The 24,887-nt window shown below is 46.2% G+C and overlaps 1 protein-coding gene across 1 annotated transcript; it reads left to right on the forward strand.

Moving 5' to 3' along the window:
- The first annotated feature begins 1,808 nt into the window (after positions 1-1,808).
- Positions 1,809-12,794, forward strand: GFI1 (growth factor independent 1 transcriptional repressor). Its single transcript, XM_057374094.1, has 6 exons — positions 1,809-1,974; positions 2,206-2,437; positions 7,049-7,464; positions 7,556-7,693; positions 9,273-9,438; positions 11,469-12,794. The coding sequence occupies exons 1-6, from the start codon at positions 1,882-1,884 to the stop codon at positions 11,645-11,647; spliced, it is 1,224 nt and encodes a 407-aa protein (XP_057230077.1). The 5' UTR covers positions 1,809-1,881; the 3' UTR covers positions 11,648-12,794.
- Positions 12,795-24,887: the final 12,093 nt, after the last annotated feature.

Raw genomic sequence — 24,887 nt, forward strand, 5'->3', positions numbered from 1 at the left:
TTTGCAGAAGCTCCTAACTAACGCTCAGGAAGTGGAATTTGTGGTTTAGGGGGCCGAGCTCTGAAGGAGTTGAGAGAGACAGAAAAGTTTAAAAAAAAAAAGCCAACTCAAGCACCATTGCTTCTTAAAGGGAGGCTAAATTTAAAGTCACCCAAACTAGCAGGCTGTCGCGCAAACCCCGTCAGCAGCCCAGCTTCCTTCGCCCCTCCAAATGGGTAAGCGTTCTCGCTTCTCTCGTCTCGCGTGGGCAGCTGCCGGCGGGCGGGCCGGGGCCGCAGCGACCCCTCCCCTCTCGGCCGGGACCCCGCGCAGCTCCAGCCCTGCCCTGGCCGCGCCCCCGCAGCGGCAGCTGCCAGCGGCGGAGCGGCGGCCAGGTGGGCTGCGGGACTCTCCTTCCCACGGGCCCGGCCCCTGCCTGGCCAGCTYCGGCCTTGGGAAGCCGACCGCGCCTCCGCGGCGTGACTTTTGGAGGGAAACACGCGGCAGAAGCCGCTCCGGCGCCCGGAGCCCCCAACGGCTACGGCGGCCGTTGCCGTCGCGGGAGTGTCAGGAGGGTGGAAACGCGTTATCGGGCCGCTTTGATTTCCCTCCCCTCTCCGTGCGGGCCCGCTGGCCGCTAGCCTCCGTTCAAGGATGAACCCAGGCACAGGTGGGTCTGGGTAGCAATGCTCCCACCGGCGCCGTGCCCGGGGGCGGTACCTCCCGGTGGCGCTGAGCGGCCCTGCCCCTGGCGGGCGCGGATGGGCCTGGAGTTTTGCGGCGCAGCCCGTGCCGCCAWCTGCGGGGCAGTTCCTGGCCCCCCGCTGATGAGCTGGGCCTTTTCCCTCTCTTCCCCGTTTGCAAGTCCGAGACAGCTGACCGGGGGGGAAAAAAAAAAAAAAGGCAAAAAAAGCGCAACCCTCGGAAGTCCTCCAAAAGAATGTGGATTTAACTCGCTATTTGCAAAGTCCAGAGGCGGCCCGGTGCTGAATGGGTTCGAATGAACCTCTCCGGCCTTCCCCCGAGGAGTCAGGGTGGCTCTGTTTTACCCAGTCATGCCCCGACTCCTCGCAGGAGGTTTCCCACCTCGTCTCCTTTCCCCACCCCGGCTTTCGGTGCCCGCAGCTGCAATGTGGCGCGGCGCCGATAGCTGAGGGTGCAGGAGAGATTCCGTTTTGTTCGTTTTTGTGTTATCGTGGTTCGCGCGGGATGGGTGAATCAGTCCCTCCGACAGCAACAGCCTCTTAGGCGCCAGGTTTAGGCTGTCGGGTTTGAAACGACTCTCCCTCCCGTCCCAGTAACAGCCCCGCGCSGGCCAGCCCGGGGTGTTTGGACCTGATAAGCTGTTTCGGGGGGGAGATTTGTTGGCGRCGCTTCTGCCGTGTCTGCCGGCGCGGAGGCGAACACGGAGGCACGGTGCGCCCCTTTGGCCGAGTGCAGACGCACTCCCGCGGAGGGATGGGATAACACCCGACCGCGCCCCCCAGCTCCCTCAGCCCCCGCTCGTCCCAAGAGCGGTGCCCAGCTGCTGCTGTTGCCTGTTCTCCGCAATCCGGCAGCGGCCGTCGGAGCGTGGCCGGGGCGACCCCAAGGYCACAGTGGGCGGGAGGGGGGTAAAAGGTGTTAGCTAGGGACGGTGGGAGGYTGAGGGAAAGAGGGGGCGAGGCGAGCGGGGGCGGTGGCGGTGGCCGGAGCTACCTGCGCACCGCCACCTGGCGCGCCGCCCCCGGCGAGCGGCCCCTCCTGGCCGGCGCCCCCGGCCCTCAGCGAAGGGCTCGGCACCTTCCCGCAGGTCGCCTCCCCGCCGCCGCCCCGCAGGAGACTCGGGGGTGACGCTCGCCGTMGCCGAGCCCGGCGCTTGGAGAGGGAGTGCGGCCGTGCCGCCCGTGGCAGCACCCCACCATGCCGAGGTCTTTCCTAGTGAAGAGCAAGAAAGCGCACAGCTACCACCAGCCTCGCTCCGCCGACGAGGACTACAGCCTGCGGCTGGAGACGGTGCTAGCCCAGATCTGTTCAGGTAGGAGTCCCTCGGTCGCAGCGTCGCCCGGACACAGCCCACCCACCCGGCATCACCTCGATGCCCGCGGCACCGAGCGGTTGCTGTGCAGCCCCTGCGGGACGCCGGAGGGGCTGATGCGGGGTTRGAGAGAGTCGGGCATCAAACCTTGGTGTGAGCCGGTCGCCGCGGGAGGCAGCTCTCTCCCAACATGGACCCACACTGAGGAGTTACCTCTCCCGCTTTGTCCTGCAGACAGCAAGCTCCCCGAGGACACGGAGCTGTGCCGCACCGCCCTGCCCGATCCGGAGCCTTCCCAGGGGCGCTTTTCCCCGGAATCGCACCTTATCGAGGCTGCCGATGGCACCTCCGAGTCAGCTCCAAGCTGCGAGGGCAGTGTCTGTGACAGGGTGTCCGAGTTCGAGGATTTCTGGAGACCTCCCTCGCCCTCCGTCTCTCCAGGTAGGACCAGGGTGAGCCGCGCTCAGCGAGGGTCTGGCTGCATGTCCATGTYATTGCCGTGGGGCATTGGAGCATATATCTCATGGCTGGGCGCCACCGTCACAAACGAGTAAAAGGGACAGGTTTGCGTGTTCCTTATAAAAATCATTATTCTTTTCCCCCAGATTTGCCAGAATCTGTTCCTTCCACTTGTTTTTGGGCTACCTCTTTTGGGTTGCTTTTCCAGCCCATTTTGTACTGTTGAGGGAGCAGCGGATGACACACTGTAGGAAAGTTGTCATGACATTGGGTCCTGATTTTTTGGTTTSTGATTAATTTTTACAGGCAAGCCAGGTTATGTTTAAAAGGTTCCARCATTTTCTTACGGTGTCCTGCCTACACGGAGTTTATAAGTGTTTTAAGACAGTACAGGCTGTCTATATASCTGTAGTAAACACCGTCGATTTTGTGTTTTGTACAACATGCTAGTCATTTTCCCTAGCGCCCTTTCAGGTTATTTCTTGCTTCTTGCCTTAAAAAAAWATCTGGCTCTCCCTTTCCCTTTTGCTATATCCCCTTTCTTTTGCTATTTGGATTCTTTTTGGGTTTCTTCTTATGTTTGTTTGTTTTTGTTTTCTAAAAACACATTTGTAAAAACCAGAGGAAAATAATGACAGTCAGATTCAAACACCCCAAATCCAGGAAACTCACACTTACGGCTGCAGTGCCTGTCTCTAGCTCCCGTGTCCTGCCTTTGATGTGGTTGGAGCAGTGGGAGATGCTGTCCCCAGCCTGGCGCAAATACTTATCTCGTTTAAAAACACAGTGACGTTATTTTAGAACAAAAATATGTATATATATATATATATATATATATATATATAAAACCACTTCTTATTGCCTCGATTCAAAAGTGACAGCTGGAAAAAAGGACAGTTTTGTCTTGAAGGAAAAATTGTGTCAGCTTTAACAACTGACAGCAGACGCCAGCAAAATGAATACTTAGTCCCGGCTTGCCACTGTTTACCCACTTCATCTTTATAGAATCCTTGCATATGAATGGCTCATTGTAATGATGTGGATTCGAATTGTTAAAGCCTCATCTTATTTCAAGAGCCCTAAGCTCCTTTGAGGGGACATTCAAAATACTGTCCAGCATCAGCCACAGGACACTTTCAGTCTGTGCAAATGACRGACCAGACCAAATGCAGCAATGCAGCAGTCTTGCTTCTGACAATATTTCTGCACAGACTGTAGCAACGTGTGTAATTTTTTTTTCCTAATGAATTTGTCCTGCTCCTCCCTTCCCAAATTGCAGTTTATGTGTAGAAAATAAACCATTTTCACAGGGTGTCAAAGAGACAAATGTAAAATAGAGCAGGTATTTTACCAGGTCTGCTCTGCCTTTTCCTCCTTCCCACTAATCTCTTCCCTCACTGTGGGATTCACTAGCTCCCARCTAACCATCAGGCTGTCCAGTAAAGATAAATTTACAAAATGAGGATGATGTCCCCAGATCAAGATTTTCAAGGTGGGGTGGGTAGTCCTGGGGCTGTCTGATCCCATTCACAGGAGGTCCAGGAAGGTAAGAGCTGTACTGTACTGTAAGATTAGAGTATAGTACTGTAAGAGCTTTATTAAATAAATCTCGGTRCATTGATAGAGGTGCTGTTATATTAACGATGAAGGCAGTGGCAACAGAATTAGATAGAGGACTTCCTTCCTGCAGCTCCCCTCCTCCAGACCCTTTGCCTTCAGCTGCTTGTGAGATTCAGTGTGAAGCTGCAGTTTGTGTCTAGGTCTCTTCTGCAAGATGCACTGGTGACAGACTGTATTCCTACAATTGTGTATGGGTGGGGCACAGTTTTTGTGCTTTGCCAGGCAGAGCAGATGAGATATGATGGTTCTAAATCATGTTGAGGGCAGGTGTTGCGCGTGGTACTACCACTCCTTTATCTCTAGAAGTGAACATAGGTGCACTTCAATATGGAGTGAAAGCTGTCTTTGTGTGCTGGACTGCTGATGTAGGTGATCATACAACATACATGCAGATGTAATGCCTCTTAACTCCCATCAGTGCAAATCACTTCATTATTTAACCTCACTTTCTACATGTGTCTGTAATCACATGAATTTGCATATGCAGAAGGTACATGGGATCTCAGAACAGCAGTATTAGKATCTCCTGATGACCCTGTTGATGCTGCAAAAGGAAGGAGACTTATTGGATATAATGGAGTTGTGCAGAGAGTGTGGTGTTTCGTGGTTTGTGTAAGAGGACACTTGCATCTTTCTTTGCTGTGCATATCAATCTCTTCCCAGTCATTTAAGGTTGAGTTTGTCTTGCCTTCAAAAACAAGCATTGATTTATTTTTTTCCCAGAGGTAGTCTATATAAAGGCAGCACAGAATTTCTAGGAAAATGAGGGGAAGTATTTCTCTCCCTCTCTGTTCCCCCTAGATGCTGTGGAGTGGAGAAGCGGCACACACAGTGTGGCAGAACTGGGTTTGCAGATTGCTTTGCCACTGAGCTTGGATGGCTTGAGTATAATAAGAGTGACTCACTTGCATTTGTGCTTGAGAGTGCTCCAAAGCATGTGTAGTGATGGAAGGAACATTGCAYGCAAACTGATCTGTGGTGCAATGTTCACTGTGTAGCGTATTGCCAATTCCAAGGGCTCAAAAATCAGGTCAGCCTTCCCTCTCATTCAATGAACTGGCTCAGAAATCAAGATTGTAAGTAATACCTTATGGACATTCAGTTCTGGTGTTAAAATGTTGAARGTTTATATTTTCATGCTTTTCATACAGTTTGGGTTAGAAGTTTACTTTAAAAAGGAAGAAAAAGTTAAAACAAAAACAAGCAATAGAAAAGCTCAGGGCCTGATGAAATCATGCCGTTTTAAGAGCTGGGACTTTTAGATAGTTTTGAATTTTGTGATTAAATTGTGAGAGATAGCAACACTGAAACTGATWACAAAGACAAAAGATACATGATGTGATGCTGACCACAATTTTGCAGTCAGTGCAGAACAGGAAAAATCATGCTGAACACCATATCAGCTAATTTGATTTCATCACTTTCTTCAAATGTCCCAGTCAGTATGTATGCATGTATTTCCGACCAAAGGACTGCCAATTTCAATGGAAGAATTAAAGACTGTTAACATCTGAAATTATGTAAGAGATAGGAAAAAGTCATTCAAAGCTCAATGTTAACCTCATTTTCCACTACCTTCTGTAACCCCTCAGTGACCACTTGCCTGTCCAAATGGATAGCCTAACACATCATGCCTTCTTTCCCTAGTCCACCCCTGTTTATCTAGGTTTGCCCAAGAAAAAGCCATGGGAGCTCTGAAGCTGACAGAAATGAGAAAAAGTAAAAGAAAAATTGTGGGTGGACAAGTTTTTGTTAAGGGAGGTTATATTCTGGAAGCCCAGGTTATAAGGGATGCCAATATCTCTATGAAGGCATTGGCATTTCAGCAGTGAATTGATTCATCTCTTCCCTGGCTCACTAAAACTCTTGCCAGTGGAGACTTTTGACCCTCCCAGTGCTGATGCCKGTAAAGAGGAGTGAAAGCAGTACATCTCAGGCATTAATCAGCATCTCTGGCAGACACAGTTGGGGGCTGGTGCCTCATGTTCCATGCCCAGCTGTGCTTTCCTCTGTGTGGGACTCCTTGAGCATTCAGGCCTTTAGACTGCTCTCAAAGGCTGTACTCCTGCCTTAGCATCAGGGACCTCCAAGTGTGATTCACATGGTGCCTACTGCCTTGGTCAGATGCCATTGCTGAAGGTGAGCCTCTAGGGTCTCTTAGAGGCTGAAGATATTTGAKCTTGTTTTGGTGGAAATTTGCTTTATGACTGCTAGGAATATGGTTTTGTGTCTCCAGGTTTTAACGTGATCCATCCYGATGATTTGATAAAGCTCTGGTTTGGGTGGACTCAATTTCTTTACATGGAGAACCTCAGAGCAATCTGAAGCAACCATGATTTTCTTTCAGATGAGGAGAAATTTTAGTTTATTTTTTTTCTGAAAAATTGAAGCATAACATGCTCAAATTTTATTTGAACATGGCATGATGTTGAGAGACTAGATTTGGGTATTGTGCAACAAGATGTTTTTCATTTTTAAGGTTTTATTTAAACAGGTAAATCTCAGCACATTTGTTCTGTCTGATACCTCTGTAATGCTATATTTGCTATATGGATGTGTGGATCTCCATCAGAACTTAAACATATGGACTGTCAGCTTTAATGTCCATCTTGGGACATGGTACATACATGYTTCAAAGAAGCTGCAGATAAAACTATAGGAAGTTACAGACTGAGTTGTTTAGAGTCCTCATAGTCAGACCAGTGTATACACCCAGGCATCCAGAGATGCAGGTAGACAAAATTAGTGTTGACTTGAAATAATTTGGTTGGGGCACTGGGTAAGTAGGTAGTGCTGGACACTCAGACCTGAATGTGCAATATAAAATGGCCTCCCATTAAAATGAAAGGGCAGCCTCAAAGTGCAGTACAGGGRTCTGGCTCTGGACATAAGCCTGAGTGCTGAGACTGTTCTGCCTCATGATATGTCTGGACTGTGAAGCCCACCAGTTCCCATGCCATTGTGTTTCCACAGCCTCGGAGAGATCTGTGTGTCCATCCCTAGATGAASCACCGCCTTTCTCGGTGCCCTTCAAACCATACATGTGGAACAGCCTGGGTGGCTCYGAGCTCAGGCATCTTGTGCAAAGCTACAGGCCCTGCCCGACTCTGGAGAGGACCTCAGCCCTGGGGCTCTTCTGCGACCGAGGCTCCGAGCCCGCCCTCTATGGCGCCGAGTGCAGCTCTTCCCTGGGATTGTATGGTGACTTCAGCTCCCCGGGCCCGGGGCTGTTTGAGCGGCCGCCGGCAGCAACTCCTGGACTCTATGCTGAAACACAGCCTGGACTGCAGCAGGACAAGGGGCAAGGTGGCATCAAAATGGAGTCGGACCTCTTGTGCCGCCCACTGCTCATCAGCACTGGCTCTTACAAGTGTGTCAAGTGCAGCAAGGTAGGGATCCCTTTTGCCCACACAGGGTGCGAATCTCCCCCAGCCCTTGCTCCCTGGCAAACTTGACCCACTGTGTACTCTCTTTCCTCAGGTCTTCTCCACACYGCATGGCCTTGAGGTACACGTGCGCCGCTCACACAGCGGCACGAGGCCCTTTGCCTGTGACATGTGTGGCAAGACCTTCGGCCATGCAGTCAGCCTGGAGCAGCACAAGGCCGTGCACTCGCAGGTGAGAGCGGGGCAGGCTGCCAGCATGGACGGCGAGGGGCCCAGGCCACTTGCTCTATTCAGCTGGCTGGGGAAGCCACGAAGGCAAATACAGAGCAAGGAGGAAGGGACCTAAACTGAGGAGGAGAAGCACATGTGGTMGGGCTGCAGTGGGCAATTGTAGGTGAAAAATACGGTGGCAGTCAGAGGAAAGGTGGCCAGTTAGTCAGCAAAAGAGCTGATCAGGTGATTAAAGTACAGAGGCTTTGTTTCCATTCTTCAGACCTTTTGTATTAAGCAATGGGCACTTTTGGCACTCCAGAAGTAACAGAAAATAGTAAATGCTCGCTCTCAGAGCTGAAAATTGTAATGCAGGTGTGGACTTCTCTTAACTGCTAAAGCAACACACTGTACTTTCTTCTGATGCAGCTCTCCTCATTCTTTCTCCACCCTCCCCCAAAGAAGTGAGTCTTCCCTTGTTTGTAGTCATTTGTCAGTGCAGGGAACATCTGAATGACCAGTCAGGTATAGAGCACAGACTTCACCCATCTCGACACACTGAGTCACACACTAAAAGAATATGGTAGTTAATTTTGGTAGGAGGACTTGTAACATTTTCCATCTGCTGATACTATGCCATATTTCCCCTTTCCCACCCACTTACCTGGCAAATCTTCCTTCTTCAGACTGGCTTTTGGAGGATYGAGTTACAGCAATGTTTTTTTGCTCTTTTGTTTATAATTTCATGAGTGTGTAACCAACAGAGCACACAACGAAAGGAGATAATCTCATCATCCATTAAACAACGGTGAAAAGAGCAGTGCAGCATAAAGTGTGCACGGAGGGGACAGCATTTTGGGGAAAGTGCATTAAAAGCCAAATAAAGAAGGTTATTGTGTGAAAGCACAGGAGGAGGAAGGTGCAATGGAAGTTTAGGGGACGGAAAGTAGAGATAATATATAGTATAAGAAAATGGTGCAGAGGAGTGTGTGAGGGAGAGGTGAGAGACAGTAGGATCTTAATGCATTTGTTTTTATATGTTAAAGCAGTAAACTGAAAAAGTGTTTGTCCCAGCTGCTCTATGTACCTTTCACTTGAATTTTAATGAAACTACAGATAAGCAGTTAGTTGTTACCATGCCAGAACTATGTCTGCCACAGGGATTTCCCAGGAGAGCCAAGCAGCCTTGGCACCCACTTTCCTGTGTACAGTAGAGAGGTGGCCTCTGAACAGTGCTGCAGCTGCTGGGTTTCCCAGTAGAATGATTGTGTCTTGGGCCCCGATAAAATGTGTCGGCAGACTCTGCCCAGTCCATTTGGGCTGCTCCCACTTGGCCATTCCTGCCAGCAAGAAGAGTTGTTCAATTAAATTTTAGTAAGRAACAGTGCACAGCACTAAAAAAGGATGCATTATCTTTCTTATCATGTGGTGCTGCTATCAAGCCAGTGTTATCATCTGTGTAGGCCAGTCCAGCTCTCTGGAGAAGAATAAGTTTTTGCTAAGGCAGAAGGGGCAATACTGATGTGGTACTAGGCAGTTTGTTGCTGATAGGATCATTGGTGTGATATSTAATGTGTGTGTCTGGGCTCATCTCTCTGCAGGAGCGCAGCTTTGATTGTAAGATTTGTGGCAAGAGTTTTAAGAGATCTTCTACTCTGTCCACCCACCTGCTCATCCACTCAGACACCCGACCCTATCCGTGCCAGTACTGTGGGAAGCGGTTCCACCAGAAATCTGATATGAAGAAACACACCTTCATTCATACAGGTCAGCCCTGCAGCTGTTGTTGTCAGCCCTAACATGAGGGCAGCTCTCTGAAGAGGTTTCTCTGCAGCAATCCATTCCTCCTCAGCTGGGACAGCACACACACTTCCCTGCTATTCATGCTGTCTGAGCTGTACTTGGGCAAAGGAGGGTGATCTGAATGTGGTTTGATGAACAGCAGCTGCAAAATAACCTACAAAAATCCTCGCAATCCAATCATTGTTCCCTTAATAGGATCCACCAATGTTTATTTAAAGGGCTTTTGTGTAAGATGATTTCTAGATTATTGTAYTCACATARCCTTGATTTACAGCTGAGGTCCCAGGAAAATGACAAGTGAATTTGATTACAGCATTGCTTTTTGCAGGATCTACCAATTTACAATAGGAACAACAGGAGTCTCCTCCTCTAGATCAAACACTAAACTGGAGGACCTAGGTCTTAATCTAAATATTTGTTCAGAGATTGTCTGCACTTCCACCTGGAGTTTCTGAGAAATGGCTGCAGTTTGATACAGAATGGAAGGAGAGGTGCAGAGTTCTCAAGTTTCACTGTTAGTAATAAACATGGAAACTAATATAAAGTGCAGGTGTATCACCAAAGGAAATAGTTTCAAAAATATGATTCAGTGAGAAGGCAAGCTTATCAGAAATCATTAAAAGAAAATCTTGCCTTCCAGACCTCCACCATTCACTTAAAGTAGAGGAAAATAAACAATGTGTGAGATGTGGAAGAATTTTTAGCCATGAAATAACAGTGGAACTGGCCAAACTCAAGGTTCAGATAACCAAAATCCTTTTTCCTGATAGTGGCCACTAACAGATATAAAAGGTGAAGCCTAAAAAGGGCAGTATGTAGAAAGATGGTACTACATGTAGCACTGCTTGGTTGTGACTTTCCTAGGTGACAAGCAGTGAATAATAAATGCTACTTATAAAGTTTTTTCTCTGAAGGTTGCTGGATGAAAATGAACTATTTGGGAAGTAATACAAGAAATATTTCCATAGTATTTTTTTTAAAATGAGGCTTAAGTAGAATTTCTGACAAATTCTGAATCAATCAGATTATTTTGTTTCAAGATCAGAAACTGTGCCTGGGTTTTTAAATTGCTAACACAAAAGCAGGTCCTTAACTGAATCAGGGATTCCTTTCATATGCACCATATACTTGTGAATTGAGCCTTCAGCACATTTTGTATTATTTTTTTTGATTCTAAGAATCTGTCTTCAAACATCCAAAGARCTTGTTTTTCCCAGCTGAAGTAAGTGGGCTCTGCAGGTGCAAAGCCACTCTGAAAATCGGGCTTGGTATTGTGGTTTGGTTCACTTTTATTTGTTATTTGATAATAAACACTATGAAAAATATACTGAGATCCTGCTCCCATGCAGTTTTGCCACTGACTTCTCTATAGAAGTTCCAGGGGCTGCATTTATTCCTGTTTACATTATTTACCTGCAGGAGAACTTCAGGGCTCTGACTGCTAGCATTTCAGTGTGGGGAGAAGAGAGAACCAAAGTCTGGATGAACCCTGACCCTCAGGATTCACTTAATGACCCTCGTACCTTCCTTGGGGACAGTTCCCAGATCTCTGWGTTTGTTTTAACAACCTCCCCCTACCTATTCCACCTGCCCCCCTGCTGATGGCATAGTAATCGATGTCAGGCATTCATCACTTTTCCAGGRGTTCCTCATTTTTCTAGGACCCAAAGCCACTTCAAATTGCACAGAACCCATTCAGACAAATACATTCACAAGGTGTGGTGTTCTGAGAACAATCGGTGCTTCAGGCTGCTCCCAGGACTGCACTGGGCTGATGGAGGTGCAGCCATGTCCAGGCCTGCTCAGTTGCAGTGGAGGCTCAGCTCATGCWCTGGAGCTCCCAAATGCACATGTTTTGTAAGAATGACTTTCTAGGTAATCACACAGAAATCTCTTTGATAAGCTGTAAGGCCCAGTGTGCATTTGCTGTAGTTCCAAGTAAGCAGCACGTTGCCTCTTTCACAGCCTCTCTCTTTCCCACCTTCTGTTTGCAGGTGAGAAGCCTCACAAGTGCCAGGTGTGTGGAAAAGCCTTTAGTCAGAGCTCCAACCTCATCACCCACAGCCGGAAGCACACAGGCTTCAAGCCCTTYGGCTGTGATCTCTGTGGCAAAGGCTTCCAACGAAAGGTGGATTTACGGAGACACCGGGAGACACAGCACGGCCTGAAATGAGTCCAAACTACAACATGGAAAGCGCCTACAACACTATGAGAACAGACTCCCTTGGCTTCCCTGCTGGACCCAAGACTTGTTTTGAACACAGACCCTGGCATTACCTTTCTGAAAGGAGCTCAGAGAGGAAAGGAAGAGGACAGAGCCATGTGTTGACAGCTCAACCTGAACAACTGTGAAAGGGGAAAGTAAAGACTGAGGGTTTCTCTCTTTCTCTTCCCCTCTTTACTTCTGAAATAACACTGAAAAATAATCCTTTAAGATATAAAGCCTAATACTCCAAAGATGAATAAGCTACCAAATAYCTGTAAACTGGAAAGTATTTCTCCYATGGCCATGATGAAACCYATCAAGCTTTCAGTAGCTTRAATCAGCTGGCAGGGAAACATAGGTATAACAGTGTTTACATGGGGTAATGACAGAGAGCAATCAGCACTTGCCCTGATTGAGTTCAGTGCTGAGTGGGTTCTCTCTTGGATGACTTCCTGTCAGGAAAACCTGGAGGATCAGGACTGTTGGACATCTTGCTGGTTTTGAACCGGAGGTACCAGCCTGGGTCTGATCCTGCTCTCACTTGTTCTGGTGCAAATCGGGAGCTGCATTAACAATTACAGAGAGGTCCTTTTTGTCCTCCCTGAGCCATGTCTGTGCATGCAAGGCCTAACTGCCTGTGTGTTTGAATTGTGGAGGGTTACTTCTTCCTACATCCACTAGGGAGAAGGAAGTTTGTGATAGACCAGTGGGAAAGCCAAAGCACAGAATTATGCCTTAGAACTGGAAACCAATCTAACAAGTCATCCTGCCTGGGGAGGGCAGGAGCACCAGGGAGGCACAGACTTTCTATCCAGAGCCATTACTGGCTTCTACACTCTGGGCTTGTTCTAATAACTGGAAAATAGCTACTCAATAGCATCATTTGTATATTTGGGTTTTTTAATTTTTAAAGGGAAACCTTCTGAGGTGGGCAGGACTTACTAAAAAAATATAATTTACTTAATTTGCCTTAACTCTGCATGTACCTCAGTTAAAAAAAAAAAGTTGTTTTTACTTCATTGACAAGTTTGTAAATGTCCTTATTTAGATTTTATGGAGTGTGTTACATTTCTTGGTACATATTTATTAGAACAATGTTTTAAGTTAATAAAGTATTGAGGATGGTTCAGAGTGATTTTTATTTAATATGTAACTTAAGCACATTTATGAATGTCAGCCATTACAATACACCACAGTGATTGTCATGGATGTGGCATCCAAGGGGGGAATGCAGGCACAAGGGCTGTAGTGATTAAAGAACACAACTGCCATGTTTATTTGTCCAATTCCCACTGATTTCAGATAAATATTCACACTTTTGAAGACTGGGCTATACTGTGCCTAGGACTAGCAGCATGAAAGGGTTTAGAGGAGAAACTTTTAAGGCTCTGCTTTGGAAATGTAGAGAGCCAGAAGTCCCTGCTTAGCCCAGGAGGAACTTGAATGTCTCCCACAAGATTAAATGTCTGTGCCTGAGAGTTTGCAGGGACACCTGAGCAGCAGGTGCATCATTTAYACTTAAGCCTGTTGGGACTGACAGTACGGCCTTTTGCCTGCCTGCCTTGTCAGCAAGGCTGACTCCATCTGGCAGTTGCAGCCCATACAAAAGAGAAACAGGAGGATGATGGAGGGGTCCCTTATCYTTTTCCAGGCATAGCACAGCACGGTAGCCTGGGTTTTTACATGTGTGGATAATTCTGTGTCCTCATACGGATATGCACTCTTGTTTCCAGCTTTGAACACTCATTCTGGACAAACCCATGAAGCAGAAGCCCCTGTGCCCTGCTGGGTGGCCCACCCCTCGGGCACCCTGCGTGCCCAAGTGCCAAGGCACTCACCTGTCATGGTGCCACCGAGGTCCCACTGTGCTGCTGCTTTTTGCCACCCCTGAGAACCTTGGCTGGTTGCCCCCGGGGCTGCCCTGGCAGGCTGTGGCCGTGTCCCCACAGGGCTGAGCTGCTCGGGCCGGGCTGCGCTCTGCATGAGGGGCTGCGCTCTGCATGAGGGGCTGCCCAGGCCGGGCTTCACAGGCTGAGCTCTCAGTGAGCACAAACGCGGCCACAATCACGGCAGCCAGGCTGAAGGGCTGCGGCACAGGCACCGCAGGAGGTGCCAGGTGCTCTAAAGACCGCATTAGGCCCATTATGCTGCATTAATTACTGCAGAAGGTCAGTACAGCAGACCCGGTGGTGATGCGGAAGGCCTGTGATGCCCTGGGTCCCGCCCAGGCCAGCGGAGGCTCCAAGGAGCGGCTCAGCCGGTGGCACGGGTAGGTCTGGGGCTGCCCCAGAGTGATGCTCGGTATTTATTTTATAGGGAAGCTGCTGGTGTAGATGGAGTGAGTGCTGGTCAGGGGTTATGCAGAGTGCAGCAGTTAAACRCAGCCCCTCTGCCCTCAGGAGGCCCACAGTCTTCTTCCCCTTCCCGAGTGCCCAGGTGGCAAGAATGTTCTTCAGGGGCATAAACTTGCAGGTGTTTTATTGGTTCAAGTGTGTCTCCTCCCAGAGCATGTTGCAGTTAGTGGTGTAKTTGAGGGCACCACGTTGGGCTATGGCTCAGACCCAAACACCCCGAAATGTTTGTGTGTGGATGCATGGGAGGGTGTTCCCATGTCCCCAGCCCTGGCTGCACGAGTGCCAGCTGTTGGTTTGGGTGAAATGCAGTTACCCGTGGGGAAAAGTCATGGCTTTAAGGTGGGGATTGAAATGGAGAAGAGGAAAAGAAGATTTATCTGGGGAGAATCAGAACAGGCTACTGAGAGGCTGTGGAGCAAGTCTGAAGATTGGAAATATCTCTCTCAATGTTATTACTGTGTGCCATTAAAAATGTATTGTGCATATTACATGACCCATTATTCATGAAGCAGGTTCCATACCTTTTGTTTGCCAGAGTAACAGTAGAAAGGGTAAGGAGAGACACTGGAGCACACCTTTGTTTCTTTCTGTAAATTTTTAATGACACCTCTAGCTAACCAGTTGGTGAAGCTCAGTTCCTGCATAAAAGTGGAAAGGCAGAGCTATCTACGGGACAACTAAGCCTTTCAGAAGCTAATTTGAGCTTGTGTTCATCCACACCAACAATGATTAAATTACCTATCAAGTGTGCAGAGCTATCAGGATTCAGGGCATTGAAAAACAAGGTGAATTTATCTGATTGATTTAAAAGACATGGGTGGAACAAGTGGGTTATARAAAGAAAAGGTCTATTCCTTATAGATATTATAGAAGTACTTCTCTGGCAAGCTAATGAACTTCTTACTTTGCTTCCAAAAGTTGTTTTGCCTGCACAGAAAAMAAGTTTATTAGTTGGAATCAAAATACTTTATCCAAATCAGTTAGCAGGCTGAATTAATTCATGAGGCAGAAACAAAGCACCTTATTAGGTTCCATCCGTATGCCAAGCAGGGATGTTTAAAATTAAAATAAGCAAACATCATCTGTGTTTTCTATMCAGTCAGTTTCCAAAAGCTGATAGTAACACTCAGATTGGATATTGCAACACAAGTTACAGAGCAGCTCTTCTGGGTCTTGCTTCTTCCTCAAGCAAAATATTTGTTGCAGTTGATGCGGGAGGGAGGAAGAGGTTTCTAGAATAAGCCTTGGGTGAAAGATTGCGAGACTCGTGCAACTCTACTCACAAGCTGTGCTGCTGTTGTATGTTGACAAAGGTGTGCTCTTCAAGTCTCTGCATTTTCCACCCGTAAGAGAGAAAAAACAAACAGGTCAGTTGTATCAAATTAATCTCCAGCATAACCCCAGTTCACATCAGGAATGGATTTTGCCTTTACTATGTAAGATTTGGGTCTTACTCTAAATAGTGAAACATAGCTCAGCATACAGCCCTTTGTGGGAATTCTGATTTAGAAAAGCACTGAAATATGCATGCAAGTCAATGGAGTGTGTCTTTAGCAGAGACCTTACTAGATGCCTGCTCAGAGTTAAAATTCCCAGATTTTCCCTGCTGAATCTTAGACCTTATTCCATTGCCAAGYCACATCCTGTCTGTCTATTTTCACCTGCAGTGGAGGTGGCTTCTGAAAATGCCAAGGGTAATTTTTTTTTAATTGGCAATAGGCTGGTGGTAGTTTCCAGTATTTTTCCCTCTGAGTAATAAAGCAGTCTAAATAGATTTCAGGCATGTAAATATTTGTAATGTGTTATAAGGTGTGTAAAATGATGGAACCAGATTTGAAAATATATTTGTGCATCTAAAACTGCAGGTATGTCTGAATGTGCATGGGATATGACTATCTATTYTGCTCTTTAGGGGGGAAGAAAATGAAAAACCCAACATATGAGTCTCAGAAAGTTTCTCATGTCTGTGTCACACCGGTTTGTGACATACAAAACATACACATATCTCTCTCTGTAAAGAGAGAGCACATAAACCTGAAAGAAATGTTTCATACATTATAAAAATACTGGCTACACCTTGTTGGAATAATGTTGCCTAACGGATTTACTTGGAGCATGTGATAGATCTTTCAAATAAGATGAAAGCAAACCACTTTTTATGTGCTTGTTCCAACATGCTGCTTCTCATCTGCATTTTTGTTTCTTTTCAGTAGAGGTGGTATGACAATACTGAATAAGGCAAATATAGAAGGAAAATAATGTAACAGTTATTGAAATTATTTTCTTTTAGTACCACCCAGCCAACGTTCTGACACATGTGGGGTCTCCCAGCCAGCTGAATGCTATGGTGCATGGGGTACCTCCACGCCAGCTCGCCCAGGCTCAGCTTCCCAAGGCACTGGCAGCAGTTGCTGCAGCAGTGCTGGGCTCCTCCACTCAAGTGCCCCAGAAGGCAGCTCAGCTGCTGGCTTGTGCTGTCAGCTCCCACCCTGGCACATGGGTCAGAGGTGGCTGCTCCACCAGTGCACTGGCTGACAGGACTGCAGGGGTTGAAAATAGCCAAGATATTCCATTGATTTAGTTACTGTAATAGGGCCAGCTGGCATTAAAGGGAAACTAATCTTTTGAGGTGATAGTTTATTATGATATAGAACTTATGTTTTATACTTTTTTTCCCCCCTATGAATAATACATTCCCAAAACTCACTGATAGATTCAAGGGGTAAGTTCAAAGGGGAAAAAGAAGTCTCAGTGGAAGAGACAGGAAGCTAACTTCCAGTATTCAAAAGAGTACACTCATCTGAAAAGAGGCAAAAATATGTTTTCAGTATTTCATATAGGAAAGTTTAAGTGTTGAAGTGAAAAGCCATAACAAATTAATTTTATTTCATAACATGATCAGCCAGAAAAGAATAGACATTGCTTTGGTCTAAATTGCTTCCAGGGACTCCTTCTAGCAATTAACTTTAACTGATTTAAGCCAAGGAATCTTATATTGTATATTATACCTGGTAAATTCCCAATTTCACAAACTGTTGGCTCTGCCTCTACTATTGCCGTTTGCCTCCCTGCAACACAGCAACATGGATAGGCAGGCAGGAGGGCAAGACCCAAAAAGGGAATGGGTGAAAAATAGTCTTGATCCTCTTTATGTAGCTGCAGGAATGATKGTTGCACATGTAGACATCCCTTATTGCAAACATTCAGTCAGAGAGCTCAGATCTGCTGGATCAGGGTGCTCTTGCTCACACTGAGTAATAGTGAGTGTGAGTCAGGGTGCTGTCACCTCGAGCTCTGAGAGCAAAGAGCTGGGTCTTCCTGTGTRCTTGTCTGGGCTTTGTGCTGCAGGGGCCTGACCTTTGCTGAGCTCTGCTGTGTACTCTATATATCTGCTGTCAGTTGGTTTTGGAATTATTTGTGTTTTCAGTAACTTAAATTAACATTAATGGCAATCGAGAAGAGTCTCCTTCCTGTGTGATATTTCCACCATTTGCTTGTGAGCTCCTCTGCTGAGCCAGGTAGCCTTGCTCTCTCCCTTCCTGTTTGTCATCTTGGCCTGGCTCTGGCAGGGCTTACTACTGTTGTTCCCTACAGGGGTTTGGCAATCTTTGGATTGATTTCTGTGGCCAGTTGAGGGGGGTGAGGCCGTTTGTCACCTCTCCCTTCATCCCAGGCAAGGGGGGTGATGTTCCAGCAGGTGCTTCCTTCCCGGTTTCCCCAGCCCAAGTTGCGTCACAGACCCTTGCAGGGATGGGAAAGAACAGTTGCATTTATGGGAGGAAGGAGTTTTATGCAAGTGGGGTGAGCTGTGTCCTCTCTTACTTTTCCCTAAGTTCTAAATATCTCTGTCTGAAACCTTTCACACCACTCGCTGTACTTCAGGCAGACATGGGGTCATGGAAGAGCATGTGCCTGCTTTACGTGTGAAGTGGTTCAAACTGCTAGGCACCAAATAATTACAGAAGGGGAGATGTTTGACTGTTACTTCTCTCTTTTCAGACTCCTGTGGTTTGGTTTTTAACTGTGGCTCTTTCCACTTGCCATTTGGATGTCCGTTTTGTTTCTGTGCATGTTCGGTTGCTGAAATCTCATGTTTGAGCAATTTTTTTCTGCGAACTTCTGCGTGTTGGAGGAGGCTGCCACAGCATTTGTATTGATGCTATGGCAAGATTAAGGACCCTGGTGTTTTGCATCTCAGTAGTGGCTGGAGAGCCAAGATTCTGTCTACAAAATGCAAGCATAAGGAGGCATGGTTTTTGCCCAGAAAGTGTTGGATCCTACAGGTCCCATACAGTAAAGGGTAACACAAAAGGACAGTAGTACCAACTGTGTTGGGTTCTGCCACTCTTCATCTGAATCAGGGGAAATGCTGCAATTAAGCAGCATGACTGGATGTGCAGTATGTGTTACAGTGTGCGGGTCTGCTGGTGCTGGTAGTGAGAGTCTTCTAGGTAAATGTTATTGTCCTCTTTCCAACCCCTCTTCTTGTTAGCTGTGTGGTGGGAATTCTGCTGACAATCAGTGAAGCTCCTGGAGAACACAAGTACTGACAGGTGAATCAGTCTCCAGTGAGCACCTCTCAGGCTGGAGCTTGGGTGGGCTTTGTTTTCCAGGGGCATAAAAGGTAAAATGACCCAGCAGCAACAACAAATGGTTTTCTTGTGCTTCATTTTCCTGAATAGTGTAGAARCCAACAAATATGGGATGTTGCTTTCTACCCAAAAAGCCGCTTCTCCTCTTTTTCCAGCTGGGCGGCAGGGATTGCTGTGCCTGCTCTYTGCTGCTGCTGGGGGTGACTCAGTGCTGTACATTTTTCCAGTCCCCCATGCTGTGAGGCGGGGAGTGTTACCTCTGCTGGCAGACAACCTGGCCAAGAGCTGGCTCCTGCATGTGGGTCCTTATGTGTGCATGGCAAACACAGGCCTGTGACAGTGCAGCCCTGCTCCTGGCCTGACACATGTCTGGCCTGTGTTTTGGATGCTCTGTTTCCTGTTTCTTCCATCCCTTTATTCCAGAGGGGTGCTCTTATGTATATTGACAATAAAGGGTGCTAACTGAAATCAGGTTTATGGGCTAAAAGAGCTGTAGTGTCCCTTTAGCACAGCCCACAGTAGCCAGGGATGTGATAAAATCTCTGATCGCCTTGACACCGCAGCTGCCCAGCCATGCTTCTGAGAGGTTTCATGCTCTCCACAGCATAACAAAATATTTTGCCRACTTAAACAGGTGTAAATGAGCCTAATTTCTCATCTATCAATAAGCAGGCTTTTCATTGTTAGCTCTGTACAAAGCCTTGTTCATGGGACTGAGAATCTGAAGTTTATATGATGCCCTGCGGACTGAAACTCTCTTCTGATAGACAAAAATAAACTAAACTGCCACTGTGTGTAAAAGCTGGGCAGAGGAGCAGAGGGAACATGGAAGATGCCATCAGTATAAGAAGTCATGGGCCAGAAGAGATTGTGCTTAAGTTCACCTGTCCATGGCATACAGAGACCTGCTAGTGATTCCTCGTGTGTGTTTGCAGTCCTATAAACTTGAAGGAGAAATTTCAAATAGGGTTATTGCACATCTTGCTAATGACGGTGCTTGGTTGTGTGTTGCAACAGTGGTTGACAAAGAGGTGAAGGAAACTCCACCACAATACTGAGAGAAAATGCAYGTGCAGCAAGTGCCTCTGGCACATCCAGGCTCTGGGCAGCAATAGCCAGAAAGGTCAGGCTAAGGATTCATGAGGTGATGCTGGAGCGACTTGATTCCTCCACAGGAAACCCCCAAACACCTTGAARGGAACCTGAATATGACTTGGGAGATGGAGTACTCAAATGTATGCTGCGATCTGGAGGAAGGAAACCTTAGGCTGAACKCACTCAGACTAAGAGTTAAGAGCATGCTGGATTGTCAGTAATTAGCTGAGGAAGGAGGGATGGTGGGGATGATGCCTCAGAAGCCTCCAGGTATGAGGCATATCGGCTGTAATACGTCTAAAGAGTTTCCTTGGCAGGGGGAAACTTCAAATGGCCTTTCTGGATTTACAGCTGCRTTAGGAGGTTTTGTATGCTGCTGTGACACTGGGGCCTGAACTTAACCACCTTACCATGAATACAGAGAAGTGTCTTTTTAGGGCTCTTCTAAAATAACCTTAGTTTCTAAACCTGGGGTGTGTTACTGTGAAGTGCCTTGGCATCTGGTAATGAACTTGGGGCACAAGGGGATATCTTCAAAGAAACAGATGGCCGAAGATTCCTCTCTTTTCTAGTGCTGGTTTAACTCATCATGATGTTGAAACCAATCTGTAACTCCCCTTTTTGCAGCTCCCAAGTGTTATCAGACTGACTGCAAGCTTAGTGTCTAAATAGAGTTTTCAGGGTTAATTTTCTGCAGAGATTCACAGTGAGCCTGTAGGTAAGCTGTCTGGAAGGATGGGTTGGTTTCTGAACTGGTCCTTCATGACCAGGAAAGTTCCAACACCCCAGAATTTCCAGTGGGGTTGGGAGGCAGTGCGTTAGAGGTAGCTGTATGTGTGGGATCAGCATGTGGCTTGATGGTTTTTGTTGCTCTGGGCAAAATCTGTTGACTGTTCAGAGGGCATATGAGCCCCAGGTGTCAGGTGTTGTGTATCTGATGAAAAGATTTACTTGCGGAAAAAGACTCAGCAAAATGTTACTCTTGTACTTCTCAAGTGCTGTCTGGGATGTGCTGCAGACTCAAAGACAGTAGTTTTAAGAGAGATGGTTAAAGAACATTGCTATGAATTTCCAGTCCCCAAAGAATAATTCTGTTCTGTACAAACTTCTACCAATTRAGTTTGGCCCTGAGTCCCTTGGTCCAGCAAATAAATATTTCACTAGGGTTCTTCCTGYGAATGTACTATGCTTGCTGCATATATACTGAACAAAATTCTGTGGTTTTTCTTTTCTTCTATGCTTATTTGGTAAATACAGAAAAGAACCTCTTTTCACACACTTGTTCCTTTGGAAAGGCCCCTAAAATGAATGCAACTCCCCAAATGAAAGCATTAGATAGAAGGAATATCCATAGGTTACTGAATGGTGCTAAAGTGCTTTCCCTCTCCCTGTTGCCATGAGCAAGCTCTGCAACTGCCAAAGCTGCACCTGACTGATGATTTTTAGCATGAGAGAGCAGATGCACATGAAGAAATGACAGTTGGGACAGGGAGGGACCTAAGAATTGAAAACTGAAGCAATTCAAACCAATTAAACTACATTTCTGTTGCTTTCAGCCTTCTAACATAAGCTGTTTCTCTGCTTAGATGTATGCTTTAGATACATGTGTTTTACTGGCACTCTTAATTAGCTGGGGCAAGAGAGATGGGAGAGGGGTGTGGGCAGTTCCCTTCCCTTGAAACAGTGTCTGSATTTCCAAAAGCTGCTGTCAGCTGGGGGTCACGGAAATGGTGCTCAAGTTCTTGCAAAAAGCAGCCCCACCATTAGATGCCAAAAACTTTGGACACTGTGTCCTGAAGCAATAAGCTCAAGAATTTGTTTTAGAGCTAACAGATCTTTTCACGTGTCTTCAGAGCAGGAATGCATGGACCCGTTAACGTACTCACCAGTGATCCTCAGCCTTTCTTCTATCATGTGGTGATCTGCAGGCGCAGGAATGCACGTGCTCACACAGTTTTACTGTGCGTCGCRGCACTTACAGCTGGCTTTCTTCCTGTGGGTGAAACCTTCACACACACTTCTGGCATCTGGGCACAATGCGAACAACCTTGCAGAGTAAACACATCCACCTACAATTTTTATTTTCCCAAATCACTCCTTTAGCTAATGTTTCAAAGATATATACGCACCACATCTGGTGCAAACCAAATATTTTCAGTCTGTTGGATCCGAGTCAATATTTGCCCAAGGTATTACAAAGACAGTCATGGAGCTGTGACTAAAGGTAAAAGTGCCCTGGTTGAGGCTTACATGCAAGCAAAGGGACAGAGAGCTTTGCAATGGGGCATCTCTGATAGCACTGCTCCCAGGCTGAGGGTGCTCATGCTAGTTTCAGATGGCCCCTGGATGACTGTGCTTGTGCAGACAGGGCTTGACTCATCGCTGGTGCTGCTGGAGGAGTGCCACTGCTCATGCACCTTCTCCAACCCACTGGGCATTCCCCTGGGACAGCCAGACGCAATGGAGACGTTTGCCGGAGGTCTCATCTCTGGAGTGAAGGTGGTGAATAAATCAGTGCATTCTGTCATGCTGGCTCTGCTCCTGTTTCAGATTTTTGCACCAAAGTTTTTATTTTGTGTAACTTGCGGGTTCCTGGTGCCTCTGCAGTGTAGGCTTCCTGCTGACAGATATGCTGTACTTGCAGTCAAGTGGTGGAAGTTGGCCTGTCAGAGCTGAATCAATCCTAGAAATACTATTAAAATCTGACATGCCTTTTGGTCAAGTGAAACTCACTTGGGTAAACAAAGGTCAAATCTTTAGTTTCTTTTTTTGGTATTTACATAGTTCTGTATACAGGCAAACTCCCACTGCCCCAAGAGCATTTCAAAGCTGACTCACATGTGACAGATTTGTTTTACTCTAACTGAAATTAAAGAATAGGAACATGACTGTAGGATGACCTACATTTAATATGCCATATTTAGGGTAAATCTGAGTGGACTGTGCTCTAAACAGAACTGCTTCAGCTACTGATGGAACTSGCATGCAGACCAGAGGTCTCTTTACTCGTGCCATGTTGGTGATGGGTATCACTTTAGTACCTCTGCTGCCCTTTCATTGCTCTGGGACATTGGGATGAAGCCTGTAGCAAACATCTTGGGCTGAGCGTTGAGTTTTACCTCTGTCCAACCTGCAACTCCTACTGTGAACACACAATTCATACAGGTTTGGTGGAGATTTTCAAGGGTTCTGCTGCCAAATTCCCTTAAGATGGTTCCTTGGATGCAGGAGACACAGGTGAGAGCAGTCAAGAGACCTCCAGAGTCCTTTTCCTTCTCCCACAGCCTCAAAACACCAAGTACCACGATTAGAAGRGTAGGTTCTGATTAGGAAGTGGGCAAACACCTACAGATACAATGTTCTGTRATGGTAATAACGCTGAAAATATTGTGCTGTATTTATCCAGTACTGCAGAAATAACAGATGTGCAGCAGTAATAAATTAGCTAAACACTTAATTAGAGATATGTAGAACTGAGTGGCTGAGMAAGAATACTGCTTTCTAGAAGTAATTTCTGAACTAATACCTAAATCTAAAGAGAGAAGTGATTTCTGAATGGAGTAATGAATTATGCTACTGTGACAGGACGTTATGCCCTGTCTCAATCTCTTTCATTCTTAGAGGCATGCTTTGCATAAACTAACAGAAATCTCACTAGTTATAAAGAACCAATCCTAACATGCTAAAGRACTACCCGTTTAGTATGACCTCATTGCAACCTTGCCTATTGATAGAAATATAATTCTGTTAGTCCATTAGAAGTGTGAGGACATTTTCTTGTGCCTGCACTCACAATTGTACCTACATGTGGTTTCAGAAAGCCTAATGTAACAGTCAGATTAAGTGCTTTCTTGCCTATGGCTATTTTACTGGAAATCCYGGTAATGAAGACCTCAGAATAAGCATTTGTGTCAAAAAAGCATGTTTTCAGTGCTTCCACCCTGGAAAGGGATGCAGTAAGAGTCTGTTTCTCTTCTATTATTGATTATTTATTGTAGTTCTCACTAGAGGATAGAAGACTAAGCCATTCTGTCTCAAAATGTCAAACCTTAACCTTTGTGCAAACTTTCTGAAGTTCAGCAAGCTGTGTGAAAATGGGCCACYGTGATTGAATAACGTTAATGTAGAAATAGTTAACTCCCACACAACGCTGTGTTTCACCATCTGCAGCATGGTTTGGATCTGCAATGGTTTCACAGGTCTGTAACGTGCAGATTTTGTGGTGGTTCTATTTATAATTACTACTGTACTTAAAGATACATCTGTATGGAGATAAGCAGAGCATAACAGTGATACATAGATGCAGATGCTAAAAACATAATTACACTTTTGTGCTGAGCATTCAGCTATCCAGCCTGACTTCATCCACTGTATCCATCATTGTTTTCAGAGGCTGATTCTCACCCTACTGCATGAGATTTCTTTCTTTTCTCCTGGATAGGTTCTCTTGCATTTGGTTTTATCAAAACACATTTTGTGACTGTGCAAATCAGATCATTCTGTAACACTGACCTGCCCTCCTTATCACCCTATGGCTCCACATACTCTAATGTTCTCTGCCAGTTCTACTACGAATTTTTAGCATGACAGCTAAAACGGTCTTTTTACACCCTTTCTCCTCACTGTGAGCTCATCTCCCTACTGTGTCAAACCTCTATTGTCATACTTCTTTTCTTCCCCTTCATCTTTTTTCCTCTTAAGCTTGTTTGCTGAAGATTTCTGCACCTGGTGCTGGCCCTTCCATACCTCTCTCTCTGAACAAGTGTTAGTCCCAGGTAAGTTGAGTACAAGCTGCAGGTTTACTATCACAGACATACTGTATGAACTTTGCCTGTTGTGCTGATGGAATTCACTGCATGAAAAGTGCCTCCACACATCCAGGATGTCCTGGATAAAAAAAATATATACCCAACAGCTGCCCAAAACCAACCCATTATGAACCAAGAACTTGGTATTTACAATTTTTGCTCAGTATTTACAATTTTTGCTCAGTCAACACCATTTACTACTGGATTCCACTCTGAGATTCATGAATTCAAGCTGATTTTCAATACACTTAATGTGCATCCCTGTTATTTTTGTTCTCCCTAATAGAAGGGTTAATTTTTACTAAGTATGCCTGGTAGAAGAAACTCAAGATTTGCAATCTTACTGATTTGTAACAAT

The sequence above is a fragment of the Malurus melanocephalus genome, unplaced genomic scaffold, assembly GCF_030028575.1.
Source record: "Malurus melanocephalus ecotype Western Australia unplaced genomic scaffold, MMel_1.1 scaffold_8, whole genome shotgun sequence".
Taxonomy (NCBI): Eukaryota; Metazoa; Chordata; class Aves; order Passeriformes; family Maluridae; genus Malurus; species Malurus melanocephalus.